General features: G+C 36.9%; 1 protein-coding gene across 1 annotated transcript in view; it reads left to right on the top strand.

Annotated features, from left to right (window-relative positions):
- fstl4 (follistatin-like 4) overlaps positions 1–27,831 on the top strand; it is a 159,691-nt gene that overhangs the window by 100,506 nt on the left and 31,354 nt on the right. Inside the window, 4 exon segments of the mRNA XM_043220811.1 lie at positions 115–191; positions 193–289; positions 1,858–1,989; positions 25,111–25,277. Of these exon segments, the coding sequence (XP_043076746.1) occupies positions 115–191; positions 193–289; positions 1,858–1,989; positions 25,111–25,277 (473 nt within the window).

Below are 27,831 nucleotides of genomic sequence, written 5' to 3'. Positions count from 1 at the left end.
AGCGACTGTCCAAAATGCAAATCATAAACGCGCGGACAGTGCATAAATGCAAATGCGCCGAATGCTACCTTGGTCGTATCATGGCTAATTAAATTCCTCTGGTGTGCTTCACAGGAGGCGCGTGCACCATGGCGGAGTACAACAAGCTGAAGAGCATGCTTCTGGACATGCAGCCCAGGACCTCCACGGACCGGCGCCCACGCGAGCGCCATGGACCAGAGGAGGATCCTGGTGGACACGATGTTCAAGTATATAGACAGAAACCAGGGCGGCCGTCTGAGCAGCGAGGGAGCTGGCGGGAGGTGAGGACCGATGGGGTTGCAGTTCAAGAAGATCTGGGGGAATATGAGTGGCGGATGGAGCACCTTCAGCTGCTCATTTCGCTCCACTCTGAAGGGGTTTATTTTTCTGGAATGACTGCATTATCCTGCTTCAAATATTAGGAAATATTTCAGACTCATTATTCACAGAATCATTGCAAACCAATAATATCTCCAATAATCTGCAATATCTAAGATATTACATCGTTCTTAATAAACTTTTAAAAGTCATTAAGTCTTTACGCTAATCAGCTTTACGTCATACTTTGAAGAACTGCAGTTATTTTGAAGTGTTAACTAAAATGCTAGATTATAATATTAGCTCTAGAGTGTTAATGCCTTGATTTATTCATGATACAGCATCTCGTACCTTATTGCTTAAATTAATAACTGCGTTCTTGTTATTTGATCTTTATTTTCATAGAAATTCTATTAATGCACAGCTTTACCATGAATGCATATATATATGTTTTTGCATTTAAAATACATTTAAACTGTAATACCTTTTCATGTAAATTTGAATAATGTGAATAATAACTTCCTCAGAGATATTTATATCAAGTAAATATTTGATTTTAAAGGGTTTGGCTGCCAAAAATGTTTGGGACACCCTTCATTTCATCACAAACATTAATAGTTAAAACAACAATAACATTACATTCGGAGTCTTCTTAAGCCTGACATATTTTTGTCAGATTTCCAGAATCAACAGTTACCAGTAACTTGCATAATTATTGGTTTCACACACGGTCTAACAGCTTGAGAGGTGCTTTTCCCTCAAATTCAGAAGCATAGTTTGCAGATTTATTTATACCACATTTGTGAATATAGTTAAAGCTAAATGACTTTTAGAATTATTTTACTGCAACTGTAATAAAAAATAATAGGTAATCTGATTATGAGCATTTTATAATCTAATATACTTTAATTACAAGTACTTAGTTTTGGGATGTGATTACACAGTTAAAACAGTATCCACTAAATGATTAAATACTACTTTGATTGGATTAAATTACTGATTACTCCATGTACTTCAATTACTTTATTTTCAAGTTACTTTTTCAAGTTTACCTTACTTTTCAAGTTATTAAACCTGAAAAAGTGAAACTCGTAGTTCTTTCGTTAAATTAATATTGACTAAAAAATATGTAATTTGTACACACCCACAATAGCAACAATACCTTTTTTCGGTTTTGTAAAATTAAAAAACAAAAACAAATAGGCTACGCTTTTCGACATTTTCGTCTCTGTGAATATCTTGCTGAAGCGAGTCAATTCAACAAAAATGACATGAGAAAAGTATCTAAAGAAAGTCTTTTAAGTAAGTCATGGTGAAAACAAATATCCTCACAATCAAAAGAGGACACGCTGACATGCAAAACACTATTGTACTTAATATTTCTTTTTTTAACTAAACATATGTAAATTTATCGACATTAGTAACTGTAAGCAAAAATGTTAATGTAATGCATTGCCAGGAAAACGACATCACTGCTTACTGCCCAGCTCTCCGTGTAACTGAATTGAATTCTTCTTCTTCTTTTACAGATCTCCATAAAGGAGCATTTAGAAAACATCTTATTGGAGTGCACCATGCAAGACCTCCTGCGTTCTGACGATTACAACAACGACGGTCACCTGACCCTTCAGGAGCTCTACACGGCCTTCCGTGAGTCCTACAGTACAAATGAGCCTCTCTTACCGTGTGCAGGTCTGCAGATTTTTTTGTCTGCCAGGCACCATTCGCCTCTCTCTGAAGCGCTTTGCACATTTGCGTGAAGCGAGCACCTGATCCTTTGGGCCAATGAATGCTAATCATGGCCCGGTGATGAAGATGAGTGCTTTTGGCTGAAAAAGAGAGATGAGATGGCAAGCCCAGATTATCTCGTATCATCCATCGTCCCACGCCGCATAAAACCAAACGCCCTCGTTTCATTCGTTTCAGGAATTGCCAATGCAGTTCGCCAGTCCCAGTTCTCGAGCGAGCAACTATGACTGAAATTATCCATCCATTTCACCAGGAGATCAATCAAAGCATTAGAGGTGTCGTGCGACTCTTGCTTTAAGATTCAACTACTGGGGCAAAAAACAGGGCTCCATTAACCGGAGCTAGTCGTTAACCTCGCTAATGGCGGGTTTTAGCGAACTGCTTGTTATCATTATACAGTCCCTTCGCTTGCGTCCAGCTGGCGGTGTTGGTTCTCAGGTGAGGAGGTTGGAGTGTGCGAGTGTCGGGGTAATAAAACATTGCGCTGGTCAAGCCCTTCTCAAGGTTAAGCGTGTTGCGCGGTGGGATTTTGGGCGGTGTCATCTGCGACGAGGAGGAAGGAGCACTGCTGCAATTGGCCGACTCAGGTGTTTACGTTTCAAACAAGCGTCCCCGAGGAGATCCTCTCGCGCTCCTCTGTTAGCTTCGGCACGCGTTTCCGTCCGTAGGAAAGACGCCAGTGTTTCCTATAGTTCTTTGTGCGTAACACAATCATTTTCATGCTTACGTTATGTTGTTCAACCATCTGTGAGCTGGAGAAAAAAACATACGCATATTTATGAGCTGTTGATTGTTTTACTAATTTCGTGACAATTCGTATTATAGAATACAGGTATTGCTTTATAATGAACGCATGCTATGAATCATTAGGTAAGCGCTAGTAAACAGTCGGTTATTCTTTATGAAGCGTTGTCCCGACATTAATAGTCGTTAGTAATCAGTTTATTAATACAGCTATAAATGCCTAGTTGTTGTTTGATAAGCATAAGGTTCAGTTTTCATCTTTCTAACAGGATAAACACAACAAAACACGGAAATATTTATTTCAAGGTGCAAAAACAGTAACTGTACAGCTGTACACAATTTTAACTGTATTATTTCTTTTTATGAAATACAGGTTTATTTTTCATTTTTTTATCAAGTGCACAGTTGTACACTTTTTATCTTGAAAGAAGTTGCATATGTTGTGTTTAAGTTTTCTAAATTATACTTTAAGTAGTCCTCATTTTAGATGAGCTTGCAAAACAGATTTCTGGCAACTACTAAATGTTGTATAACTTTGTAAATTATCTTATAAATCACCGACATCTCAATTACTGTTGTGTAAATAGCATAATAACTTGGAAAGGATAATTGATTGTTAATAAAGCATGAAAGAATAAAATATTCTAGCTGGAATAATGCATTATAAATGATAAATTAACTATTTACTAATTCTTAACTAAAGACTCACAGTTATTACACAGTTATTACAAAGTACCATTATTACAAAGTCTTACGAATATGCATATTACGCTCGTTTTCCTCAACAAACTGCGAATTTGCTGCTTATTAATAGTAAGATATTTGTTAAGTTTAGGTATAGTGTAGGATTAAGGAATCTAAATTGTGCAGAATAAATTAATTAATATGCTCTTTATAAGTCATAAGCGGCCAATATGCTGATAACATGCATGTAATAATCAACTAGTAGTGAACAGTGTTCCTGATCTAAAGTGTTACCACGAATTATTTTGTTTAGATGTCATTATTATGTGAGATTTGCATGCATTGTCTCAGTTCTCTGCTGAAAATAGATCTTAAAGGGATAGTTCAAGCACTTTGAGTATAGGGACTAGTTCTCACTATTAAGTTGCGTATTAAGCGTGCCTATTATTAACATCTATATACTCTGAAACAATACAAGGTTAAATACAACCCAGCTCTGCATAAAATGTGTTTTTGGGTTGATTTGACCTAGTGGTTGGATTAAAAACTCAGAAAGTTGTGTAAAAACAACCCATTTGCTAGGATTCGTCCATATTTCACCCAGCCCTGGGTTTGATTTAGTTTTGGTTACCAGCATCCTTCAAAATATCTTCTTTTGTGTTAAACTGAAGAAACTGAATTTTTTTCTCCTGAAATCATCGTAAAATTGCTTTCAGGAATGCGTGTAATACTGCCGTACAATTTGGACCAAAGCAGGTTTTAAACTACTCGGTGTAACTGAATGTTGCTGGTTAGCAGTGTGAGCTTCTGGAGAGGTCACGGAAAGTCATGGGAATTCATCTGTAATAAAGTGTGGGAATCTTATGTCTGGGTCACTCACTGTTAAATTTGCACTACACATTTTTATTCAGACGCGAGGCTTATAAGAGCAGATCATGCGGCAAATAAATATGAGTAAAGCCCATATAACATTAATCTGAAAAGACTGCGGCTTGAATTAATCTGACAGTGCTGGATTTGAGTGCTTTCACCAAAAATAAAACGTAAGCCTAATGATAAACCTCAGTTTCTGGGACAAAATTACTTACAACAGCAGAAAAAGTGTTGTTATTGATCTTAGGTTAGTGATCTGAACAAACTCCTAAAACTAACACTGCTAAACTATAAAAAGTCAGACACGTTTAATTACACTGTTAACTCGACCTTTGCGAAATAAACTCCTAATTTAATAGTTACTAAAGTAGTTGACAAGTTTAGGTACCGTGTGGATTAAGGGATCAGAAATATGTTCGTGCAGAATAATATGTGCTTTATATGTACTAAGAAACAACCAATATGCCAGTAAAATGCATGCTAGTCAATGCTAGTTGGTTCTTAAAAAAGATCAACTGTTAAAAAGGCCAAATTTCAATCCGAAAAAGTATGATTTTTAACAAAATGGCTGTTTGTTTCATTTTGTTTCATTGGATAAGTATCTGCCTGTATTTCTCAGCACCATTAATCCTGACCAAATCTCAACTCCATTATCAGAAACGCTGCCCCAAACGTTCAAGGAACATGCTGCACTGTTTCCTGCAGACACTCGATTATCGTACCGCTATCCAGCCCTTCTCGACAAACAAACTGCCTTCTGCTTTAGACAAATATTTTACATTTTGACTCCTCAGTCCAGAGCACCTGCTGCCATTTTTCTGCACCCCAGTTCCTATGTTTTGTTTCATACCTGAGTCGCAGCCTTGTTCCCACGTCGGAGGTATGGCTTTTTTGGCTGCAACTCTTCCATGAAGACCACTTCTGGACAGTTTCTGCCAGTTCTAAGCTGATGGCACTGCTGGACATCTTCCGATTTCAGAAGGGTAATAAGCTTGACGTGTCTTTCATCTGCTGCACTAAGTTTCCTTGGCGACCACATGCGTCTACGATCTTCAGCGTTTCCTGCTTCTTTGTGCTTCTTCAAAAGAGTCTGATTTGAAATCTCTGTCTGGGAGAGACCTTGTTGATGCAGTATAACTACCTTGTGTCTTGTTGCCGTGCTCAATCTTTTCGTGACATGAACCCGTCTTTCACGACCTCATCTTGGTAGCAGAGATCGGCTGTTTCTGTTTCAGTTCATGACTGGCTTTCAACCTACGTGTGACATTGTGATCATTAGCACTTGTTTGGTATAATTGGTTGATCACACCTGACTCTAATCCAAAAAATCCCAGACTTTGTGCAGAATTGATGCTAGTTTGAAGACAAAGGTAGTAACGCCAAATATTGATTTGATTTTTCTTTTGTTCGCTCACTTTGCATTTTGTAAACTGACAAAGATAAACAATGGTTATTTATATTTCTGAAAGCATTCTTCGTTTACAGCATTTTTTCACACCTGCACAGTAACATGTTAATAAGCAAGTAGTTAAGCGATCCTAAAATGAAGTGTTTCCTAAACTTTACATGCGTGCAACTATATTAATCAACACTTCCAAATAAGTTTCTTTTAGAGAGTGCACTTCTTGAAACATTTTGTCATGCTAAACAGTACTCCTAAGCTGCCTTTTATTTCATTTTTATCAAATCTGAAAGTACAGGCTGTTCTTTTAAGATGTGAAATACACCACGAGTGAACATTTAATAAGACTAAGCACACTTCTTCTTCACAAGGGCAGGAGGGGGACGTGAGAAAGAGTGAGACGATTTAACTGCGACAAGGAACATCAGTCTGTTTTCACGGCTCCCGTTAGAGCTGGAATTATAAAGTCGTTTAGCTGCGCTGTCAGTGGCCGTCCGCATTAATCCACAGTCTGCATGGGAACCAGAAAGTGAGACACCAAACCTTCCTTCACTAGTGACTGCCATGTGCTGAGACAGGACAAATATAAGAGCCTCCAAAACATAATCAGCGCTACCTGCTGTATCTAACCAGCCGAAGCCTGACCGGCTGAGATCGACGATCGATGATCTCCGACAAAGACACTCGCTGCCAAAGAGGCAGAGATAAAGAGCAGCTGGGTGCGGGAACGAGTGAGCGGGTGTAATTGCTTGAGAAAGAGGTCCCGCTGAGAGCAGGGCTCCTGTGCCTGAGAGCGGCGCTCAAGGTCTGTCCCGTCTGACCGATTCTGGCGGGTCAGGAGAGGGTTTTGCATATCAGAGGGGGTCTAAATTACTGAATCGGACGAGGAGTTAATTAAACATGTCTAACGGAGACGCCAGCGCCTCACTTACTCACTGAACTGAATCTCGCAAGTGACTCATTTGAATTGAAGCAGACGCTCCAGATGCAACACAAAATCTGGATTCGTGAGATTGGATGTTAGGATTAGCTTTACTATTAAGTGTTCTTATAATGTCCATTAATATACGCTACTATGATATTGTGGCAATTTTTTTGGTGCATACATAGCTTTTTTTGTGAATATTTTGCTGCATGGTGCATTCTGAGATTGATTTCTTATAGGAGATGCTGCTTATATGAGCTCCAATAGAAAACGGAATTATGCTTTTGCTTACTTTCAAATTAAGAATGGGTCTATGAAGCCTTGAAATGCTTTCAAGATAACCTTTGCGAAAAAGCACTGTATCATATTTTATTGCGTCGCTTTAGCATAATATAGTTTATGAAATATATTTAAATGTGAACTCAACCAATTGTACGTTATTTAAAATTACATGCAAATGTATAACAGTATAAATTTATATCAAATTCACTGTAAGTTGGAAATAAGGCCTTGTTGTATGTAATTTCATAATCACTTTTATAAGTTTTTAAAATATTCTAAATCTACAAGCATTTAAGGTAAAATAAAAGGTACTTTAATGTCATTTGTGATGATGTAATACATTTTTGAAATATAACGATGTTAAATGTATAATATAAAACAATGCACTAGTTATTATTATTATTATTACAAATGATGTTCTTTTCTTTACTCAGCTTTAGTATGTTAGCTAACACATCAAACTAAGTGTACTTAGACAAATTTAGAGCAAAATGTTTCATTTGTGGACTTAATAATGTAATAATGTCAAACATGATAATTGAAAAACACTCTCCTATTATTTCATGAATATTTCATTATTTGCAAGTACAGTGCTACAAGTGCGCTTTAAATACAGTTAAGCAGACTTCTTTTTCACCAGGGACTGTAAATTGTTTATGTTCGTGAATAAAGCTTGATGATTTTATTACACTCCAGATGCTTGAAACACCGACTGGGTTTGAGGCGCACATTAGTCGTGTCGTTTTCGCTGCTTTAGGACGTATTCGCAGAATAAAGCACGTTTGTATTCGCTCTGGCACGCGCGTGAAGTCCGTGTTCTTTGAAGTTGTTGTTTTCCCACATCAGCTTTTGGGACTAATTGCACCTGGATGGTTTCCGTGGTAACCAAGGAAGCCAGTGGTGCATGAGTTACCACGTGTCTCGAAACGGCTTTAAGTTTTAATGCCCTTTTCTCCTCATAACAGATGGACACAAGCCACTGCTGTCATTACTGATGCTGTCTTGTCCTGTCCTGCATCCGTTGTGGCCTGATGTGAAGAGCCAGCTGTCATCCAGAATAAAATCAGCCATGTGTCCTGTAACGTGTGCCACAATGTGAATCATCCAGAAGAGTCTGAGCCATCGCCATCTCCGTAAAGATCTCATTTGTGCGAAGGAGGAGGAGGTGTAAATGTGTGTCTGGGAATTCTCCCAATCCTTAACGGGTTTCAGAGGCTGGCAAAAGGTTTGATAAATGTGCATTTTTGCAGCCCCTTTGGATATCAGCGGGCTCGATTCATTCTTGAACGATTCCTTAAATCATATCTCTTGTTGAGGAGAGGTGCGCTGCTTTATTAAGCGATCAGATGCACATTGGCGTGTCCGTGTCCACATGCCTGCAGCAGATGAAATGAAAAGCCATCTGAAATGAATGGAAAAAGAATAGCTGACTCAGATATCGAGTGCTGTCATCGCTTATTTCAAACCTGTATGAGCAGACAGGTTTACATTCAGGTCTTTTCCTGCTCCAAAAGCAGCCAGAAAATAGCTCGAACGACCCAAGCCGTCTGAAGTCACACAAAAAAAATAGTTTAAAGCGTTCACGAGAAGCAGAAACAAAATATTCTTGATGTTCATCCGTATGAAAGGCTGATCGACAATAAAACCGTTATGTCATCTGTCCTTCTAAAACGCCCAGATTTGAAATCAAGACAAACCTTAAAAAACATAATATAAAGGTCACATGGTAACACTTGTCCTAACTATTAATTACGACTTTCCCTCAATACATTCCTAATTTGCTGCTTATTAATAGTTAGTAAAGTAGTTGTTAAGTTTAGGTATCGGGTATGATTAGGGATGCAGAGTAAGGCATTAATATGTGCTTAATTAATATTAATAAATGGCTAATATTCCAGTAATATGCATGCTAAGTTAAGAAACCCTAAATAAAGGTTTCCCATTCAGGCTTTATTTTAAGGTCTAATTCTCAGTATTAACTGCTATCGATACGACTTTTGTCTCAGTAGACGTCTGTTTTGCTGCTTGTTAATAGTAAGGGATTAAGGGATCTAGAACGCGGTCGTACAGAAGGCATTAATATGTACGTTTTAATAAACTGGCTATATACTAGTAACAAGCATGCTAATAAGCAACTAGTTAATATCAAGAAGTAATGCTTAAAAAAAGTGTTGGCAATATAAGCATCCGGAATTGCATTTCATGATCACGAGCTGTGATGGTTGTAGTAGACGGGCTTCGTCCCTAAGTGGTTTATCGCCGTTTATGCATTGGTGAGTGAAGACTAAAGCCTCAGTTTCATACTGCTCCTGTCAGCGGCGTGAAGAACATCTGTTCTCTATACTGTGATTATTTTACTGTGAGAAAGCGTTCAGAGATGGTTTTCTTTATAATCGCTGAAGCAGCTCAAATCTAGGAGTGACTTGATTTCTGCATTTTTTAAATCAGTGATACCGTTTACGCCGATCAGTAAGTCGCTCAGTGTGCTAGTTCTGAAAGTTATCAGTGTGTTAGTTATGATAACTAACTATACGCTAAGTGTTAAAAGGGTTATTTAAAGGCATGGTAATTAATAAAAAGTAAGGTAAAGTTCCGTTCTCACTCCCAAACATTGGTGGGGAAAGTTACGTTTAAAAAAGGATTGCATCACAATATTGTGTTTCTTCATTAAAAAGTAACTAATGGCGTTACTTAGTTACTCTCTATGGAAAGTAACGCATGTTATTTTTGCATTGCTTGTTCTCACCTGAGCTGGGCTTGCTTATGTATTTTTTAATAGCAAAAACCCCCAACTGTTGTATTTTCGTCACGATTCTGTCCGCCGGGAAATGACGGTTTGATGAGATCAGTGTTGGTTTCTGTTGTGAGTGACAGGCTGCTGAAGCCCTCACATCATCTGAGACAATCCTTTTGATTAAAGATTACAAGGGCACATGAATTAATATAAATAATTGAATAACCAATTAAAATTAATTAATAAAAATAACGGCAATGCGAATCAGCATTCTGCCTTCATGGAGACTTTTATGTCATTATACGTACGCTATAGGACTGAGTAATATAACCAGTATATCAATGCAGTTTTTCCCTACATCATACATTATCATCATACATTATCTATATTGTACACTTAATTGGAATCTTTTTATTCAAAATCGTTGTGCTGTTTGCTTGGCTGGCCGGCTTCTGTGTTTTGTGACGATATAAATGCATCATAAAAATGTCTAATAAATAATTGAGCAAAACTGATATTTTCAAATGTAATCAACAATGTTCAACACGATGCTTGCTTTACTGTCAAATAAAACGCTGCGCAATTGAACTGCGCGAATTCAAATGGATGGAAAATATATCGGTCGTATAAAATCCCTTAAAATAATATTAATGTTAATTAGCTTAATATGATATTAGTGAGCCCATAACCTCCTTTCTGAAAGCCACCCAGAGCATAATGGCCGTGAGTTGAGCGCCGGGAACCATCAGAATTTCCCAAATTCTGCCATGTTCGTGATCTTTATTATTTTACATGTGAGCTTTGGCAGCTCAGAAGAGCGTTTAGCGGAAGGAAATGCACTTTCTCAGACGTTTTGCATCTGCACACGAACAAGTGCTGCTGCAGCATTCTGATGGCGGCGGAGCGGCTCCCGGCTGTTAGCTGCTCAGCATGTGGGCTTCTTTATCTCAGCCTCCGACTTGGACCGCATGAAGGAAATAATTCATTACCGTAGCTGCATTGATTTATTCCTTCTGCAGGCCTCAGCTAGAGTCTGACTTCAAACAAGTGCTCGAGGCGATGGACTGTTCAGCTCTTCCTAGCGCTGCCACCTTCACACACACAGACACACACTGGCAGCAGAAAGACGCTGTAATCTGCTGAAAGGCTTCTTGTCACGGAGGCAGAAAATGCTCATGATACAGCAGTTCAGGCTCTGATGGCGGCTTTGTTTACAACCGCCTCTTTCTTAGCTGTAAATTTTCCAATTACTTCATCTGTAGCACTGTATATAAAGTATGAAGTAACAAAGCAAACTATTAGTTTATAGTTTAAAATCTGCAGCCTCTGCATCGTTAGTACGCTAATGTACCGCTGTTTTCACGAGCAAGTTGTAATTTTCAAAACTCATAGAAATAATATGACAAAAGATCATCTAAAATGAACTTTTCGGTATGTTTTCAATTGCTTTAGTCCAAAACTGAATCACAAAATATCCTTTTTGCAGCACAAAAAGTATTTAATATATAACATATAAACATTTATTCATAGTAAGCTTTTCCTTTGCCTCTCTTTTAGTCGTTTGATAGGATGTAAAGTGTTACGTAAGTAAGGAAGTGTAAGTGTAGGTTATATTGGTACAGTACAACATCTTTAATTCAGCAACATGGCTGATTTGAAATGGGCTGTAATGTCTTAATAATGTAATAACAAATCAAATCAATCAATCAATAAATAGATTTAAAAAAAGTAATTGTTTTATACTTTTGACTGTGTAAGAATCATCATAAAAGTGTGATGTTACTATGACCAGCATCTGTGCATCATAGTTTGTCTTCATTGTCAGTCTAAAAGCATCAGACACTTGTAGATGTTGCTGTGGCAACTGAGTGATGCTGATGTCACACATGCACAGGTTGAAGCTGCCTTTAGGCAGAAATGATCACTGAATCCTTGCATGGAAATGGCGTAAGTAAATCAGCAATCAGTCCAGCTTGATTGCACGTGAAGAGAAAATCGTGAAGCACTTTGCCCAACTGATTATTTTATAATATAGCCGTTTTGAGCAATGATTATCAGATGATTAATGGTTCAGTGTTCAGACTTACAGTGTGGGTTTGAAGTGTTGCTTTAATTGGGCCACTGGCAGTTCAGGAAAAATCACATTCATTTTCTCCAGAGAAACAGATTTTTAGCTATAATGTATCAAAGTTTCAAGAGAGAGCTACAATGAGCTCTAATTACCAATGACAAATCATTTACTGGCCCTCACCGTGTTTTCAATGTACGTACATGTTTTGTGATAAAGTACTAATCTGACAAGCACGCGGTAGGTTTAGGGTCAGCTTATCTAATAATCCTAATATTTTTTTTTTAAATATTGGAATCAGTCTGGAATGGTAAAAATATTTTACAATACTGTTCCTGACTATTCTTGTTTCATGTATTCTTGTAATTTCTGTGACATCTATCTGTAAGAAATCCAGTCTACGCAAAATGTAGACCTATTCCCAATTTTTTATACAAAAAAATTAAGGGGGGAAATGGAATTTATACATTTGCAAAACTATGTGACTATTAATTGCGTTTCTGATACTTTTTTCGGTCTGACTTAGCACTGAGTATGATCCTATATTTTTAGTGATATTTTAATCATGACCGATGCTAGGTGTTTACAGTATTTTCTCAGTTAATCTCTTCCCTAGCTTGTTTTACATGTGGTGTACCTCAGGGCTCAATTCTGGTGCCGTTATCGTTCTCAATGTATGTTACTTATTGGTTCACTACGTATTGGTTTTTAAACTTTAATACCATAGATTAAGTAGATTTACCCCAGTAATGGCATCAAAACTTACAAGAACAGTCCTCGGTCTCAAATTTAGTTGTGTGGCTTTCGTTGTTTTACTGTAGCATGCATCTGAATTTACCATCTTTTTTTTCAACTATACATATATTAGTTCCCGGTTGTAGGCTAACAATTCTGCTAATTTACAGTTTATTACAGTTTATTACAATTTACAATTTACAGTCCTATTCAGTCCCATATATACCCATTCATTCCAAAGGTTTCCAACTTTCAAAATCCTGTAATTTTGCAACCTTAATCAAACAGAATAAGTTAAGTACCGTCTAGGCAGTCAGATTTGAGAGGAGATCTTATATGCTGGACAGAATCATTGTTTAAAGCCTGAAAATGAAATAATATGAACATGTTTTGTTTGATTTTTGTTGATTATTATAATTAAAACATCAGGCTTTTGTGGCTCATATCATATGGTATAATGAGAATACGGAGGAGAAACAATTTAACTTTCCCTAACCTGTTATTTGGTGCAGATGTTCATATTTATACCGCAAAAAAATGAATATACTTACATTTACATTTAATTGTTTGGCAAATGATTTAATCCAAAGCAACTTCTCCAGTATTTAAATGCTTCAGTTGATGCAATGTAATGCAATAAAACAATGAGAGATGAACTAATACATGAAGGTGGATGTTTAGTGTATTAAAGGATTTATTTTATTTGATTTTTATTTTGGTGGTGTGATGTCAGTCAGTAAATTTTGTGGAAGCACGCGTGGCAAGAGTGATATGTCTGTGATACGTCAAGTTTGTGTGAAAGATCTTCATATGCTGTATGTCTTGAGGTTAACATGTATCACCTAATGTATCCTGCTGACATATAATTAGGTAAAACCCCAAGCCGCTCATTATCCCATTATAGCTGTGAATCTGAATACAAACTGCCAACGAGTCTATAATAGCTTGTCAGCACTTCTGATTGTGTTTGACATGAGTGCACCGAGACGTCAACATCACTTTCATTGCCATCATATTACCTAAAAATCTCTCTCGAGTCCGGTCCGCATTTGTTTTGACTCAAATCATATTTTCTCAATATAAAATCAGTTAGCTTTAGATTTCATCATCGTTCATTTTACTTCATAATTGCGCTGCAGTGTCTTGGGACGCTGCAAGTTTCATGTGTGTACGGGCTCATTCTGTGGTCATGTGAATAAAAATGTGGCATCTTGTTGGCGCTATAACAGATAAAACATTGAAATGGCTTTTGGCAACCATTGGTCCAAATCACTTGAAAATTGGCACGCAGTTTAGTTCTCTATGAGGACATTCACGGATCTTGAAAATCATGGCTCTCATGTGCGAGATGCTGCAACTACACGAGTGTAACTGTTATAAACGTCCATCTAGCGCTTGATTATATAAAAATGTGTTGATTATATATTCTGTGTGAATGGCCCCCAACATTTCTTACATTTCTGAAGGTTAAAAACATTGTATTTCCATGGAAAATTACCAGAGAAAAAAACATCACCGATTTAGACTTGCTAAATAAAACACACAATATATTTTAATAAATGTGCTTAAATGTGGTTAGTTCTTCTCTCAAATCCATGCTCTAATTAACCGTTACATACAACAAATGAACATAACACGCTTCTTTATTATCTTTATTATTTTGCTGCATTTATGTAAGCCATTTTATCGGTTAGAGCAAGGGACAACTTCCAGTAATATAAAGTGATCGTGCTTCCTAAGGTCTGAGACCACCAGTGAAAATGATTGGATTTCTTTTTTATTTCTGCAAATATATCAGCATCTGTGCTCAAACATCTTTTAGGATTTATATATATATATATATAGTACATCAGTGCAGCGTAGACCTACTCTATAAATTAAAAAGAGCATTCAGTGTTGTTCATTTCTGCTAATTGTCTGCTACCCTTCTTCATTTATGCTTTATGCAGTGAATCTGGGCCTTTATCGATTAATACAGCGTGTTTGCTCTAGAAGCAACAAAAAGCAATCTCCTCCATTTCAGTGTATCCAGCTTTGTTATTACAGCCGGGTCCAGCACTAAGCCGAGCGGAAGACGGGATTTCTGCGTCATATTGCAACAAAATGGTTTGTAGGCCTCATATTTGATCAGAGTAGAGAAAACTCCTAAAGCAAGGTTAGATTGACCTTTTTTCACGATATTGCGTTTTCCGGGAACTGATTTACCGTGGACAACACGTCGTTGGTTTTATGTCGGATTGCTGGAGAAGGTGGAGAACCGCTGTCGAACGAGAACCTCTGATCGAATGTGTCCGTTTCACCAGAACAATCTGCTTCGTCTAAATACTGTAGGTCAGAAAAGAAATCCCTTAGCCATCACATTAGTATGTTCATAAGCGCTGACCATCTGTACGAGTCACCTGACCGCTGTTGTGCCGTCGTGAGCGAAGACACCTGTCGTCTGAGTCTGACACGACATGATGCCTGCTGTTCCCTGTGTGTGTGTGTGTGTGTGTGTGTGTGTGTTGCAGTTGAGAAGAACTACTGGAAAATACACAGTGAAACTCGCAGATCTTCACAAACAAACCACCAAATTAAATGTGTGCTAAATCGTGATAGAAGTACATCACTGTCGTATTCCAAAATATACTTCTCAAAGTTTTATTATATTTGTTATGTATATCAAATAACGCTTATAAGCATCGTAACTGGACGATATATGAAACAAGAAATGTTTTGTTGTAAAATGTGCATTTTAAAAAAAACGATTTGTGAGTTTTGTTAATGCATTTCCTTGGAAACCATTTTTGATGAGGTGCTTGTATTCAATAAATCATTCATTTGAATTCAGGGGAAAATAAATTTAATTTTATGGAGCCCTAAATTAAAAGGAACCTTACTCTGTGGAGTTTAATTTTGAACAATATCTGACACACACGAACAAAGTCCCATTACCATCCCTTTTAATGCTAAATGAATATTGTCATAAATAGTCATTTTGTGTGATTCGGGAAAACATATTGTGACAGCATTTTTAGCCACCTCTATAAATCAAGTACTCTTTTCTGTACTTAATTTGTTGAGTGAAAAGACAGTCCTCAAAAAAGTTAGGAGCTGAATTGTTAATATCATTTTTTAAAATGTTTTTTTTATATAAAAAATACTAAATTAAACAGGATGGCAGAAGTGCTAGAATAACACACAGCGAGATAATCGAGGACTTCATTATAAACTCTACTGTAGGTTTGCTTATATTTGAGCACTGAACATTTTTATTTTGTTGGTAATGAAATGTTTTATTACACCCCAGCGGTTTATTACAGTAGGAAATGAACAAATCAGTTCTCGGTCTTTCAGCGCCGGTCCGTTTAAGCAGTTTGTGCCGGTAAACATCATTTCTGCTTAGTGTCCGACCAAGAGTGTTTACAATACAATAATCAATGATAATTTGCCAGGAGTCTGCTTTCATTTGTTTGAAAAGATAATGGAATATGGAGACCGTAATTGGCCTCTTATTGGAATCTCAGGAAGTATGAGCCGAAGTTCAAGTCAAGCCAAATTTATTTGTATAGAGCTTCTCATAATGCAAATGGTGTTAAATTTTGTCAATTTTGTTTAAAGGAAGAATAAGCCATGCTCAACTACTACACAGAAAGTATCAATGATATGTTTTTAGAAATGAAAAGTAGCTGAAAAAGAGTCTGATGTGAGTTTAGAGTTTTTCACATTTAATTAACAGTCATGTCAGGCGATGATGTTGAGAAATATCATCATAAATTGATTGTTCTGGTTATGGACTTTAAGCTGAAGTCTTGGTGTTCAGTTGGTATTTAGTTCTGGTTCTTGTTTTGTTTTTTTTTCCTTGGACTTACAGCATCTTGTTTGTTTTTTATTTATCTGTAACACTTTATTACAGCATACAGTAATGAAGTACTTTTGAATCAACTATCGGTGGATATAGTTTGTTTACAGTATATAAATTGTGCATTATTACTACATTAATAGGTTATGCACATTTAGTGAATTTCACACTATTTTGAGGTCCGACTCTCACTGTTAACTACCATTTTTGCTTCAATAAGCTCCTAAGTTGCTGCTTATTAATAGTTAGTAAGGCAGTTGTTTAGTTTGGTATGGGGTAGGATTAAGGATACAGTATGATCATACACAATACAGTATGTGCTTTATAAGCACTAATAAACAGCCAATAGACATGCTAATAAGAAAACGTTGGGAATTGGTCCCTATACTAAAATTTTACTGTCAATCTAAAGTTAAGTAAGATATATTAAGTTTATGTGCAAACTGATCATTTATTATTTAATGTGTTTGTGGTAACACTTTAGAATAGGCACTTTTCCCTTAATAAATTCTTAATCTGCTAGTAGTAAGTTTAGGTATTGTGTAGGATTATTGATGTAGAATAAGGTCATGTCGAATAAGGCAATAATATGTGCTTAGTAAGCACTGATAAATGGCTAATATTCTAGTAGTGTGCATGATAATAAGTGTAACCGTAAAAGAAAGTGTTACCGTATTGTTTAATATTTTAAGTACTCTCATTATTGATGCAGTTAATGTCTAATAAAGGTACAGGAGGTTAAAGTCTTTAATGGCCTAATTCAAAGTGACAACTCTTAAATCATTAGCAAGTCCATTACTACTGTTTCTGTTAATAAGGAACGAGTTTTTACCAATGTTTCTTTTCTGATTATTATTAACAAATTTAACCCTCGTTGCTCGTTTGCCCACTGATTTGACTGCATTGTACAGAGCAGCCGTTTAAAGATGCTGTGAGAGCATGCCATTAGTCTGAGCATGGACATTTTTTTTTTCATTTACAGGTTAGAATTTGGTAAGTGTTCCAAACCTGTCCTGGTTGAGTAAACAGCCGTCGGCAGGTAATTAATCACAGCGCGTGCCCTTCACGTCCCGCTGCGGTCTACAGGGAGCAGGTGACACGCGGTGCTAAGCAGCGCTCTCTCATCTCAAAGAAGCGTTTGTTCTAGAGCGCCTTAATGCATTGGATGGCAGCTTTTGAAGTTTATGCGGTTTTAAATTGTCGATGAACAGCATGAAGGTTATGAAAGAGTTGGTTTATGTTGATGCGCCATTCGGTTGGGTTTTCATTGGTGTTCGGTGTTTTGTTTGTGTGCGGTAGAAGATCAGCAGAACATCCGACGGTAATTAATCTTGATTCAGCGGGGAACTGGTTCTTCCCAAGTTACGCGCTTTTTGACAAATGGGTTTTCACAAACTTTCCGGTCCTTTGTGATTAACGATTTTTAATAATTTGATTTGCTAATGGATATTTTAAGGCTTTCGCACCACGCTTAACCACAGGTTATCACCGTTTGAGAGGAAATGCCAAACTGGAAAAATGCGTTTTTGAGCGTGTTAGTCGTACCTTTTTAGCGTGACATGAGTTTATGAATACACGGGATGGAGATCTCTATTGTAGTCCATCAGAGCCTTTGCAAAGAGTTTGATTGACAGGTGATCTGGCCAATCATATTTTGTCTCACACACAAATCAGAGTAGATTCCCTTGAAAAAATTGTGTGCATTAACAGTGTATTGACATTCTGATGTTCAAGGTTTTTCTGGAATTTCTTACAAGTTTTACAAGTTAGTTCAATCGACTTAAAAAATTTAAGTTGACCAAACATTGATTTAAAAGTTTATTCAAAATTGCAAGTTGTTATACAAAGACAGACAAAAGAGTGGCAGGCAGCATTTTCTGGGAGTGTTGTTCATTTATTTGTTATGGACAATAATTTAACTCCAAACGATGCTCAAACACATTGTGTATTTGAAACTGAACTGAATTAAAGGAAATTATTAACCTAAAAACAATTAATCTCAAATCTCTTGAAGTTAAACATTGGTTTGTAATAGATCAACCTCGCATCACTGCAAGATGCACACAGCTACTGCCATTACAATAAAGCGGCGTTTTTGGTCCATTCTCGACGTAAACACAGACCCTACTCTTCAATGCATTTGTAGCCCTGCAAATCTCAGACATAACAGAAACCCTTTTAAATCCCATCATAACTGATTCTGTTTCCACAACTTTTCCAGGACAACAACAGTTTAAAAATATGTGATATTTCCAGGTTTTCAATGACTGTAGGATCCCTGTTGTGCCGTCCCATCACTCTCCAGTCTGTTTCTCTGAGCCAAGAAATACTGAAACTGATTGTTGCAGCAGGATGAGGAGCACCATCGTTTCTGTATAGGTCTTCACCTGCTGCACTCGTATATGACAGCACTTTACATTACTGAGACGAGACGAGATTGGAAAACAAGAATGAGAAGTTATAAAGCATTCGGAGGCATATATATGCAGTCTCCAAGAACACCTTTTCTGATGTCAAATCTTTTTTTTTTTTTCATAAGATGGAAATTAATTGGCTCCGTAATTGAGGTTGGCCCTTCAGGGCAGGATGGTAGAACAAATGTCAACATTTCTTAAATGCAGAGCGCGGTGGAGTCATCAGGACCCTGCAGACCCGTGCAAACCTGTGCATTACGAAAGCCAATCTAATCAAAAGTGTGATGTTCTCCTCCTTCCATCTCAGAGCCTTTCTTGAGCCGAGACAATAACCACATCGTCAAGAGGGTTTCTTGTTGATGATCATTTTGGCACTCATGATCTCATGTGATTCCAATATATTTACTCTAAAACTCTCTCTCTCTCTCTCTCTCTCTCTCTCTCTCTCTCTATATATATATATATATATATATATATATATATATATATATATATATATATATATATATTATATTTATAACAGAGAGAGAGAGAGAGAATTATTATATATTAAATTTCTTTTACACAAATAATTTTAAATGTATTCCAGAATATACAAACAATATTTGCTAAAAAAACAGTATTTTTAGACATTTTAAAATATAAATAAAGATGCTTTATTTTTATAAACGTATAACAAATCTGATTAAATTCAGCTATTTTGCAATGCTCCAAGATATTAATAGTAAATCATTATAAAACTTGTTTTGCATTTAACCTATAGGCTACTGTAAGATCTGAAAAGTATTCTCACCTGAAACTTTAACTTAAACTTTTAAATTTTTAAGGTATATGAAGTTTATGATAGTTTTTTATTACAAAAACATTTTTCGTTGAGCTTACTTATTTACACCATATATTTAGCATATCGATATACAGAATAAGTATATACTGTATGAACAGTTTAGCATCATTACGCAAAAATATTTAACTGCTCGGTGCTACAACTAACCTATCACAGTGAAGTACATCATGTAGTGAAATGTTTCAAATGTATAGAAGGTGTGTGTGTGTGTTTGTGTCTGTGCAGATACCTCAGCATGCTCTTTTCCTTCAGGGGCATGAACGTATGTTTTGATCTGCTCATCTTGCTATATAAAGAAATAAGAGCAGTTTGGTGCGAAAGAAGTTGTTTTGTTGTGCTCGTGTTAGCAGCCCTGCAGTTACGCTGTTTGCACTCTTAAGAGTGTTTGCAGCCAGCAGGTGTTGTGCTGTATGGGGGTGTTGCTGTTTAATCTTATTTTAGACACAAAGCACACTGAGACACCTTTAATAAATCCACATGCCACGAGTGTGAGAGATCTGACAGCTACTGTGTGTCACATGAGAACCGGTATAAACAGTCAGCGTAAGACGGGTAATAACCGAACACACTCGCTAAAGCCGCTTCGGATCCGCGCGTGCAAAACATGGATGTCTTTCTCGAGTGGGGTTTTTCGGGGTCATCATTTGATTTACAAAACGCAAGTCAGGGCTCAACGTTAATGCTTCTCTGGGATTTTTTGAAGGAGTCAACACGTTCTCACTCCCAGCTCCTTACATACTGATGCTTAGTCACTCGGCAAGGTGTCCCTTTAGCTGCATTTTTGGATGAAGAGGAAAGCCTTGGCGTCAATATGTCGACATGAAAAGGTACTGGGAATTTTATTGCCTTGATTAAATTAAGTATTCACTCAACCCAGACCCTGCCTTTAAACCTACCGTTTGTGAATAAAACATATAACCACTACTACAGTCATAATTTATTCAGAAAGTATTAATATTCGAAATCTTCTGAGACAAAACGATTGATTTGTGAGAGGAGTATTCTTATAAGAAGGCGTTTACCTACTTGACTTTGGTTGTGAAATGGTTTGGGATCTTGTATGCCTCGTGTTTCTGTTTCTTTACTGAATGATTCAGTATATTTGAACAAATCTAGTGAATCAGTGATACAGTGATCCATTCATAACGACAGAAGTTTGCTTCATTTATGAATGTATCAGCCATTTGAATGCATCAAATGAGTAATTCAATAACTTATTAACGCAGTCACTTACCACTGGTTTAGATTATTGTATTTTTAGCAACATTTTGGCATATTCAGTTATTTAAAACATGAATGGTCCCATTTTATATGAAATGGCTTTAACTATTATGTATTTACATTTACATTAATCTTTTGATACAATGCACTTATTGTGTACGTACATGTTTTTACTTTGTACATATGTGTAATTGCATTCGTAATTGACGTCTGTAATTATTTTTATAATTACACAGTTGACCCTTTCCTTACACCTTACACCACAACTTGAGCAAAAAGGAAAATTCGGGTCAGTAACTAGTTTTAAAAGCAAAGTCTTTTATCTTTAAATACTTATATTCAAAAAGCCAGCCACATGGGCCTGTGCCAAGTTATAGCTGTGATGATTATTCAACAACAACAGAAACGCAGTCAGCAAAAATTATAGATTACTTTGGATAACACAACAGAAAACATCAATTCTGCAAATATGGTTATTGGTCTTACTATCTATCAGATGTTATTTAGAATTATTATTAGTCTGTAGGCTAAAAATATTTCAAAACAATTATGTAGCCTAATTATAACTATTAGTTATAATTTATATAAGCCTAATTATAATTAGTTTTATAATTATATTGTACTAGGATAGAACTTAAAATACTGAAACTGCTAGTTATCTTTTTTAATTTATTGCTCAGGATTTTAAATAGTACAGATTTCAGGACCCAAACCATGGGGGAAACAGTATTTTCTCTGTGAATTGTATAAATATAAGTACATTTTTGTACAGACCCCGGTTGGAAAATATAGAGAACTTTAATTGAATCCCCTTGAAAATCTTTATTTGTATGGGTTTGTAATATCATATTTCTTTATGTGTCATGGTAGATCTGATTCTTATTATAGAATTTGGTAACAGAAAACATGATAATGAATTAAAGCATAACTGGCTGGTTGTACATTAATCTCACGACTTGACTCCTCTCTGGTGTGACCACATTAATAAATGAATTCATTAAAATAAATGAAGTTAGAATGATGGTGTCTTATCATTCTGATCTATTGTGTTGAAACTTAGTAGATATAAAGATATGTTAAAGTGACTTTTTTACTCAGAAATTTTCAAGTGAAGGTTTAACATCGAAATAATCCTACTTACTTAAACTTGTTACAAACTCAAATTCTTTGAGCTGACTGATTAACTCAATTTTTAAGTTCTGCAAACTTATTTTGGTTCATATTGTAAAACACAGAAAGCGTTCTGGATTCTCAACCATAGTCACTGTCTTAAACACAGCTGCTCACAAACTCACCGTGGAGAGCTGTTCAGAGTTCATCTGTTATATATATATATATTATCTGTGGATGTTGATGCACCTTTCCTCTATGATTGAGGAGGCTCTTTGACTGTGCTTAGCATTTGTCTGGAAAAACCCTGCAGGAAGCTTTCATTTAGGTGGGAAATGAGCGCTCTCGCCTTTGGCTGGCGCCGGCAATAACACCTAGCTTTGATGGATCAATAGTTTGCAAATCCCGGGCAAGTCAATTACTTGCGAGGAGGGGCTATTTTTGGGTGAGAGGGGAACACAAAGAGTCATTACAGAGATAATGTCATGTCAACCCTATCCAGCAGGAGGCCTGCCATGGGCAATGGATATGTCATCCGTCTGTCTGCATCCCTGCCTTAGAGACTATCGTGTGTGTGTGTGTGTGTGTGTGTGTGTGTGTGTGTGTGTGTGTCTGGGTGGTAAACAATCTCAAACCAGACCTCTTCTGCTGGGGAAAATCAACATGGTGCCAGGAAAAAGGAAAGTGTTTTTATTGCTGGAGGCTAAAAATGAGAAGCACAACGACGAGGCATCTGCTGAATCCTGAAAGAGAGATGCTCGGTTTTATATTTGCTGTAAAATGTGAAGCTGTTTTTGGGTTTAGGGTTTGAGGGCTGAGGCGGTGCAAAGATGCATTCACTTTTAGACTCCTGCGAGGAGAAGTTGCCTCGGCTTTTGTAAAACTTCCTCCTCTGATGTGCTATTCTAATGCTACGTACACACTACTTTTGTAAGCTATATTTGACAAAAGAAATATCATCACCTGGGGGTGTAATAATGAGGTGCTGCGTTTTGTTATGTTGTCATTTTTTTAACTGTTCTCTCTCTCCGGACTCTGATGGAAATGGCACCACCGGGCAAGAGTGAAAGCTTTTCGAGATTTAACTTTGTAAAACCTGACAGAATTTGTTTCTGTTTATAATTAATAACATTTGCAATAGCGAATATTTTTTCAAAATAAGTTTGCGAGTGTGTGTGTGTGTGTTTTTGCAAATGCATCATATTTGATCAGGCTTTTACGACTCATATAAAGTGATATATAGCTTATATTGCTAATAATTGCTTTATTTCATGCAGAAGCCCAAACTAAATAAGTGCATTGCACTAATTTTTGGTGTAAGTACATGGTAGTTAAGGCTTTTAACAAATGTCAGAATCAGCAAGTTTTTAGTTTAAGGACATTTTCCAGCGATCTCAGCAGCAGAAGTTCACTGCAGCGTGATGAACGGATGGAGACGAGCGGCGCAGTCGGCTCACTCTCGGCTTTCACAGGTGTCTGGATCACGGTGGATCACAAGTCATTGTCAGTGAATATTCGCGCGCGCGTGTGTGCGTTGGCTGAAGCGGTACACGGGTCGTTCCTCCTCTTGCACCTGCTGCATTTTCGGATCCGATGGCTGCGGTTTGACAGGCAGGTGCAGGAACTCATTTTCCCTCTAACCAGGACAAATCAATGTGTTCAGCAGCGCAATCCTCTCCCAACATCACCTAAATGACCTCTTTTCATTTGAAAGAATTAAATCCACCCGGAACTGTCAGAAAATCATGCAAACAACATGTTTGCTCCAGGAGGAGTCCGCTGCTGCAGAATGCTAATGGCCACGAGCCTCGATCCGTCCGGTCTAAGACTGCCGGCAGCTCAACAACACTGTTATTTGCAAGCTAGCTGTGAAATGACTGATCGGAAAGCCAGACTGTTATTGACCCCGAGGTCAGCCGGAGACATTTTGCGATGTCTGGGCCGTTGTTGTTTGCACACTTCAGACAGAGCGTTCATCGGATGATCAAATGCCTCATCAAGACAGGTCATCTTACTTATAGTGCTCTATGCGATACAGAGCGTGTCAAATCATAAACAGGAAAAGAACACAAGCATTGATGGAAAATAGGCTGGCACTATAAATCACATTTGAATCAAGGATCTTGATTTCTGCCGTTTTCGATTTGATGACTCTTTGCGTGTTTTTACTGTTATACGGTAGAGGGCGCTCTTATACATTTCCTGAATGAGTACAGAATCTCTGCATCAAAACACAAGAGAAGAAGAAGCACAAACAAGCGATCGCGTATGAAAGCAGATGTAAAGTAATACAGCTATCAAACATTTCAAAATTGCCTAATGTTACAAAATGACAGAGGAAGTACAAATACTTTGTTACTCTACTTTATTATTAAGAATTAAACAGCTAGCAACTCTTAGCTATAGCAGCCGAATGGTTAGTAATAGTCTACTGTAAACTAAACTAAATTACTATCATCGAGGACATGAAATAATGAAAAAATCCTGAAAAAAATGAAAATGAATGAAGCTATTAAAGAGCGAAGAATTAAGCATGTATTTTCCTGATGCTTATTTATCCTGAAAGGTTTCATTTTAATGCGGCATTCACTTTATCCTGAATTGGTAACAGACCTTCATAAGCTTTCTTGATTGCGGTTGTCAGATTTCAAGATTTTCAATTCCCCAATCAGAGCATTTCTTTTGAATCAGTATATTTTCTGCCCAGTGGTTTGCCTGATCTTACCAAACCTGGCAACCAATCTCTATTGAAATATTTTGCTCCAAAGTTACTGTTACTGCAACTAAATCTGCAAGACAAACAAAATCTAATTCTAAAATGACGAAATACAATCAATCGGTCTGGGCTTTTTTATTCCCATGGAGGTGGTTTGTACGTAAAGCGTTTTCGTTTAGCTTGGATGTTTCAGAGCCTACCAGAATACATTGCACAGAATGTACCAGAATGCAATGCTCCATGTGAATGCATCAGGTCCAATCTTTATCCAATGCATCTAGATCCAATCTTCCCATTACTAGACACTATCAGAACTAGTTTTAATAGTGTCTAGTAATGGGAAGATCGGATCATTTACCACCAACAGCCTAATAAATTTCAAATATGCATGGGCTAACTAAATTGCGGTGATGTTGTTTTGTCTTGCAGAGGTCGTTCAGCTCAGTCTAGCCGATGACAGGCGTCTGAGCGTCACAACGGTGACCGTCGGTCTGAGCGCTGTACTGTCCTGCGCCATTCAGGGCACCCTGAGACCACCCATCATCTGGAAGAGGAACGGCATCATCCTCAACTTCCTGGACCTGGAGGATATAAACGTGAGTACCTTAATATCACTCTGTTGAACATTGCCGTTATGTCTGAAAACAAAGGTGCCAGGTGCCAGGCCAAAGGTGAAACATTGTATGTAAGTTAAGGGCTTTTTAAAGTAGACTATAATCACTGCTAGATTATATAGATATAGATATCATGACCAGTATTCCTAAGGTTTATGAAGATCTCTCGAAGCACTTGTTTTGGTTTGATGACAAAAGATTAATGCATTTGAATTGATTACAAAATTGCACAGTTTTAAGCATAACCTGATAAACATATTTGCCAAACATACATAAAAATCAGTTAAATAGCAGGCAACGTTTTTTGTAAAAGTACTACACTTTAACTGTCTATTTTTAATCAATAAATCCAAATTGGTTTCAAACTTAAATAATGTTTGCTTCACAGATCTAGGCCAATTAATGATGCACGTGTTGTTTATAATCTACAGTATCTTGTTTTGCAACTTACTTTAATCATTTAAATATAATTTTGTTTTGTAAATTCAATTTATTTATCAATTTATTTTTCATTTTTTCAGTGGTTTCAAGTGTCATCAACAAATTGTCATGGAAGAATGTTTAAATTAAAAAATATAATAATAATAATATTTTTAAAGTGTGAGTTCCATGTTAAAAAGCATAACTAGAAAGCTAGACACTAGCATCAGCAAACTGAACGGCACAAATAAGGCCTGCAGTGATTTTTTTTTATGAGCACAGAAATCTGATTTGTTTCATTTATGTGACTTTCAGAAATAAAGGTACAAAAGCTGTCTCTGGGGTGGTTTCAAAAGGGGCATGTTTGTACCTGGAGGGTCCATTTTGGTACCTTAAAGGTACATATCAGTACTTGAAGTGTACATATTTAAACTAAATAGGTGAAAAAGTGTACCTTTTGAAAAGGTACAGCTTTTTTACCCTTATTTCTGAGTGTATGATTGATAATTATGCATTACATTACGTTTATTATTTTGTTGATCCAAATGTATGCGTATTTTATGTGCAATTCATACAAATAAATCTAGGACAATATATATATATATGCTTATTGCACAGCACAGCTCGGTTATATGCATCCTGTGTGATGTGAGGCTTTCACAGTATTCTGGATTGAATGTTGCACCTCTTCAAGGTGAGGAGCCCTGCAGAGCTTCTTTTCTTATGTGAAACGCTTACATCCTCCTCTTAATTGGGCAGCCGCTGAATATCTGATAATCTTTCAGAACACAAAGCTCGGTCGGGGTCCAGCTGCATTGATTTCCACCAATTAATCAGCGTGTTCGTGAATGGAAGCTCATGCCAACACAAATTACGAATGTTGACGTTCATTATCAGGACGCGCGCTCTGTATTCTGAGGCACGCTTTCCATTTCCAATTACTAAACATATTTGTGTTTCTGCACTTCGTATCGTGATGTAATTGGAAATAGCATAATGATTGTGGTCTCAGGAGTTGGGCCAGGAGCCGTGCTGATTTCAAAGGGCTGTGAATCATGTGTAGATTTCGAGAAGCGGACATGCTCGGGGTGGGAATGGGTAGTGTTTAATGAGGTGTGTCACGCTCGTGTTTAGCTCACCTGCGTTCCTGACAGCATGGGGTTGTGTTTACGCGCTCGCTCATTACAATACTCTAATTGCATGTTAATGAAGTGTTTGTTGAATGTTGCGACACTGACCCAGTCAACGACGACTCGCGGGTCAACGAGAACGAGCATCGGTCAACGAGCGTTCGGCTTCGCGGGCAGCCGCAGATCCCCCGGCAAAAAGTAGCACGCTTTTTTAAGTTTACAGTAGGTATACTTAAGGTCAATTATATTTAGAAGTATACTTTATGTAGTAAGTATAAAAATATCAGTGCACTAGTAGTACACTATTTCAATAAATAAGCCCACTTGCTAGTATATTTTTTTTAGTAAACTTTCAGTATAACGGTAGTAAACGTTGAGTACACAACTAGCCTTGAATTGTTTTTTTTTTCCTGCACTAATCAGTTTAGAAACAGCTTCAAAAGAAAAGTTTAAAATGATATTTTTCAGAAGTTATGCTAAGCTAAATGTTAAAAATAATGGCACTGTTACACCGAGTGGCTAAAATTAATGGTTAAAATTAAGGGGAAATGCATGTAATATAGACATCTGTAGTAGTATTGCATTAAAATGCTGGCCCTTGTTAATAATAGCCTACTTAGTGAAAATATTCCATTAAACATTTAATGTGAAATTATGACAATATATATATACATATTAACATGCAGTTAATTACAAATGTGTGAATAAGTAGTTTTTAAATTAAATAAGTACATTTTAAATGACTGACTCACAGCGCTCATGTTAACTTTTTGAAGATGTTGGTGTTGATAATAGTAGTATTTTACTGATAATTACATGAATTTTAATTTTAACCCCATTTCCAACCCCGTGGCCCCTTTCAAAATTTCGATATTCAAAATTTCGATAATCCAGCCCCCAAATAAAATTAAATTGATATAATTTATTTTAAGTGAACTTTACATCATGCTTCAAGTATATGACTTATTTAAGTGTCCCTATTTAGG

This window comes from Puntigrus tetrazona, chromosome 21, assembly GCF_018831695.1.
Source record: "Puntigrus tetrazona isolate hp1 chromosome 21, ASM1883169v1, whole genome shotgun sequence".
NCBI lineage: Eukaryota > Metazoa > Chordata > Actinopteri > Cypriniformes > Cyprinidae > Puntigrus > Puntigrus tetrazona.
Note: the sequence above shows the minus strand (reverse complement) of the source record. Positions and strands in the feature narration are given on the sequence as shown.